The sequence below is a fragment of the Marmota marmota genome, unplaced genomic scaffold (assembly GCF_001458135.2).
Source record: "Marmota marmota marmota unplaced genomic scaffold, marMar, whole genome shotgun sequence".
In the NCBI taxonomy this organism is placed as follows: Eukaryota; Metazoa; Chordata; class Mammalia; order Rodentia; family Sciuridae; genus Marmota; species Marmota marmota.
The window spans coordinates 37258113-37260868 of NW_026000093.1; the positions used below are offsets into that span (position 1 = coordinate 37258113).

A 2756-nucleotide genomic window follows, 5' to 3' on the forward strand; every position below is an offset into this window, starting at 1 on the left:
TATTGTTTTGTTTTGTTTAATATTTTTTAAATTGTGGATGGACACAATACCTTTATTTTGTTTATTTTTATGTGGTGCTTCATGCATGCTCAGCAGGTGCTCTATCACAACCCTGCCCCTGACAGTGGTTTTTTAAAAGTCATTTTGGTCTGTAAGCAGACCTGTGGAATATATAGGGTGGATATTACCTGTTTTAAATGTAATGGAACTAAGGGACAGAAAATTTGCAGGGTTTATTTGAGGTCACATAATTAAGGAAAAAATACAGGGTTAATTAATCTTATAGATATGAAAATTGTATATTTTTCATTACCCAAAATATTTATGCTTTTTTTTTCCTTAGTGAAAGAAATGACGTCTTAAGAGAAGCTGAAATTTTGCACAAAGCAAGATTTAGTTACATTCTTCCTATATTGGGAATTTGCAATGAGCCAGAATTTTTGGGAATAGTTACTGAATACATGCCAAATGGATCATTAAATGAACTCCTACATAGGGTAAGTATTATACATTTTCATTAGTTACCATTTCTGTTATTCAAACTACATTATATTTTGGCTTTACATTCATTTTGATTATTTGGGTATCTATTAGTGAATCAAAGTAAGAATATTGAAAAACAGTGGCAGTGATAAAGTTCCACTTTTGTGGCTTCATGGTGTTAAGATATACTGTAGAGTCAAGCCTTGTATTCCATGAGATGTTGATTATTTTGTTTAGGTTACTGTTTCTGATGTTGATAATGAATTCCAATATTCCCATATGCGAATGCACACAAGTAGGAAAGAGAAAAGAGAAGCTCTGCATATACTATAATCCACAGTTAAGCCATCCTTTCATATTAATGACATTTAGAGTTAGTATTAAGTGTTACTAATACCATATACCTACCATAAAGTTCTGAATTAACAGGCCAAATTAATTATTTGAGTACCAGATACTCTAAGTTTGCCAATAAGAGATAGCAGTTTGAGGCATTTATATTTTTTCTCAAGATTTCAGTTTTTCTGGCTTTGAGTTTTGTCAGTAAGCCAGTTTGGGGAGCCCTCATTCTCATAATTCAATTATTATTGTTTGCTTGAATTTACCTTACAATTATCTCCCATCTGCATTTTCTCTTGAGAAATCTTGTAAACCACTTGGTCCATTTTGTGAGAGTTGGCTTAGTTAAAACTGTATAATCTATAAAATCTGGTTAGATAAATCTAATTACGATATATCACATGTTCTGTCAGCCACCAAGGGAAAGTGGACAGCACCATCAGCCACTCATGGAGTAGCCTCCTCTTTGTTTCAGAATATATCGCATTTTGCTCATGACTTGTGACATCTGAAACAAGTCAAGTAACTGTTGTCAGTCTGTGTAACCACCTCAGGAAACAAAATATAAATATTAAAAAAGCAAAAATTGTTTTCCTTGAGAAATGAATATAAGTAGAAATTCTAATGGTTTCTTCCTGCACTCCCTAGAAATACTCTGGAACCCAAATTTGGAGCCCCCTGTAAATTCTGGGTATTGCTAATTCCTGGCGGGGAGTATAAATTTAGAATGAGTGCCCTCCACCTGTGTTCATACCCAAAAGCCTTCATACAGCAAACACTATGCTGTTGGGAGGCCTGGTTATTCCTTTAAACTGCATAATTTTTAGAAAATTTCCCTTTTTACAGATTAAAAGTCATTTACTCCAAGGGATAGGGCCATGTGTATCCCAGAGAAACTAGCGTTTTAGATGTGTTTTAGTTTTCTAAATTGTAACTAATGATCACAAAAGGTCTGAAGAAAGAATTCTCAAGAACAGTTTTGAACTTTCAGTAGCAGCAGATTTTTTCATAGCACTTGGAAAAAGTGTACCAAGCAGTGTGTGCCTGATGATTCATTGTCAATCTTCCCAAATTATTTGATTTTTCTGAGTATGTTCATTCTTCTCAGAAACTTTATGACAGGTATGTTCAGAAAATACTTATTTTAAGGAAGCTCATATAGATATCGCAGTTATAAATATCAGGAAATATAAAACATAATATTCCAAATGTGTCTTTACATAGGTTTAGAAACAAAAATGATCTTTGTCTCCTTCACAAAAAGAAAACTCTCAAAGGTTAATTTTTCAAGAAGGAATATAAATTATGATATAAAGTATGAGATAGTAATGCTTAATATGCAAAAAATATAACATGGTCATAATTTTTAATTGATGCAAAGATTATTATGATGAAGTGTGGTTTTATACTAGTAGAAAATTAAAATGTAAATTTTTTTTATTGGTTGTTCAAAACATTACAAAGCTCTTGACATATCATATTTCATACATTAGATTCAAGTTGGTTATGAACTCCCAATTTTACCCCAAATACAGATTGCAGAATCACATCGGTTACACATCCACATTTTTACATAATGCCCTATTAGTAACTGTTGTATTCTGCTACCTTTCCTATCCTCTACTATCCCCCCTCCCCTCCCCTCCCATCTTCTCTCTCTACCCCATCTACTAGAATTCATTTCTCTCCTTGTTTATTTTCCCATTCCCCTCACAACCTCTTATATGTAATTTTGTATAACAATGAGGGTCTCCCTCCATTACCATGCACTTTCCCTTTTCTCTCCCTTTCCCTCCCACCTCATGTCTCTGTTTAATGTTAATCTTCTCTTCCTGCTCTTCCTCCCTGCTCTATTCTTAGTTGCTCTCATTATATCAAAGAAGACATTTGGTATTTGTTTTTTAGGGATTGGCTAGCTTCACTAAGCATAATCT

The 2756-nt window shown here is 33.4% G+C and overlaps 1 protein-coding gene across 1 annotated transcript in view; it reads left to right on the top strand.

Moving 5' to 3' along the window:
- The first annotated feature begins 321 nt into the window (after positions 1-321).
- Positions 322-2756, top strand: part of Ripk2 (receptor interacting serine/threonine kinase 2) — a 38969-nt gene continuing 36534 nt past the window's right edge. The window contains exon 1 of the mRNA XM_015485729.2: positions 322-497. Coding sequence (XP_015341215.2) covers positions 462-497 — 36 coding nt within the window. The 5' untranslated portion in view covers positions 322-461. The remainder of the gene's footprint in view (positions 498-2756) is intronic.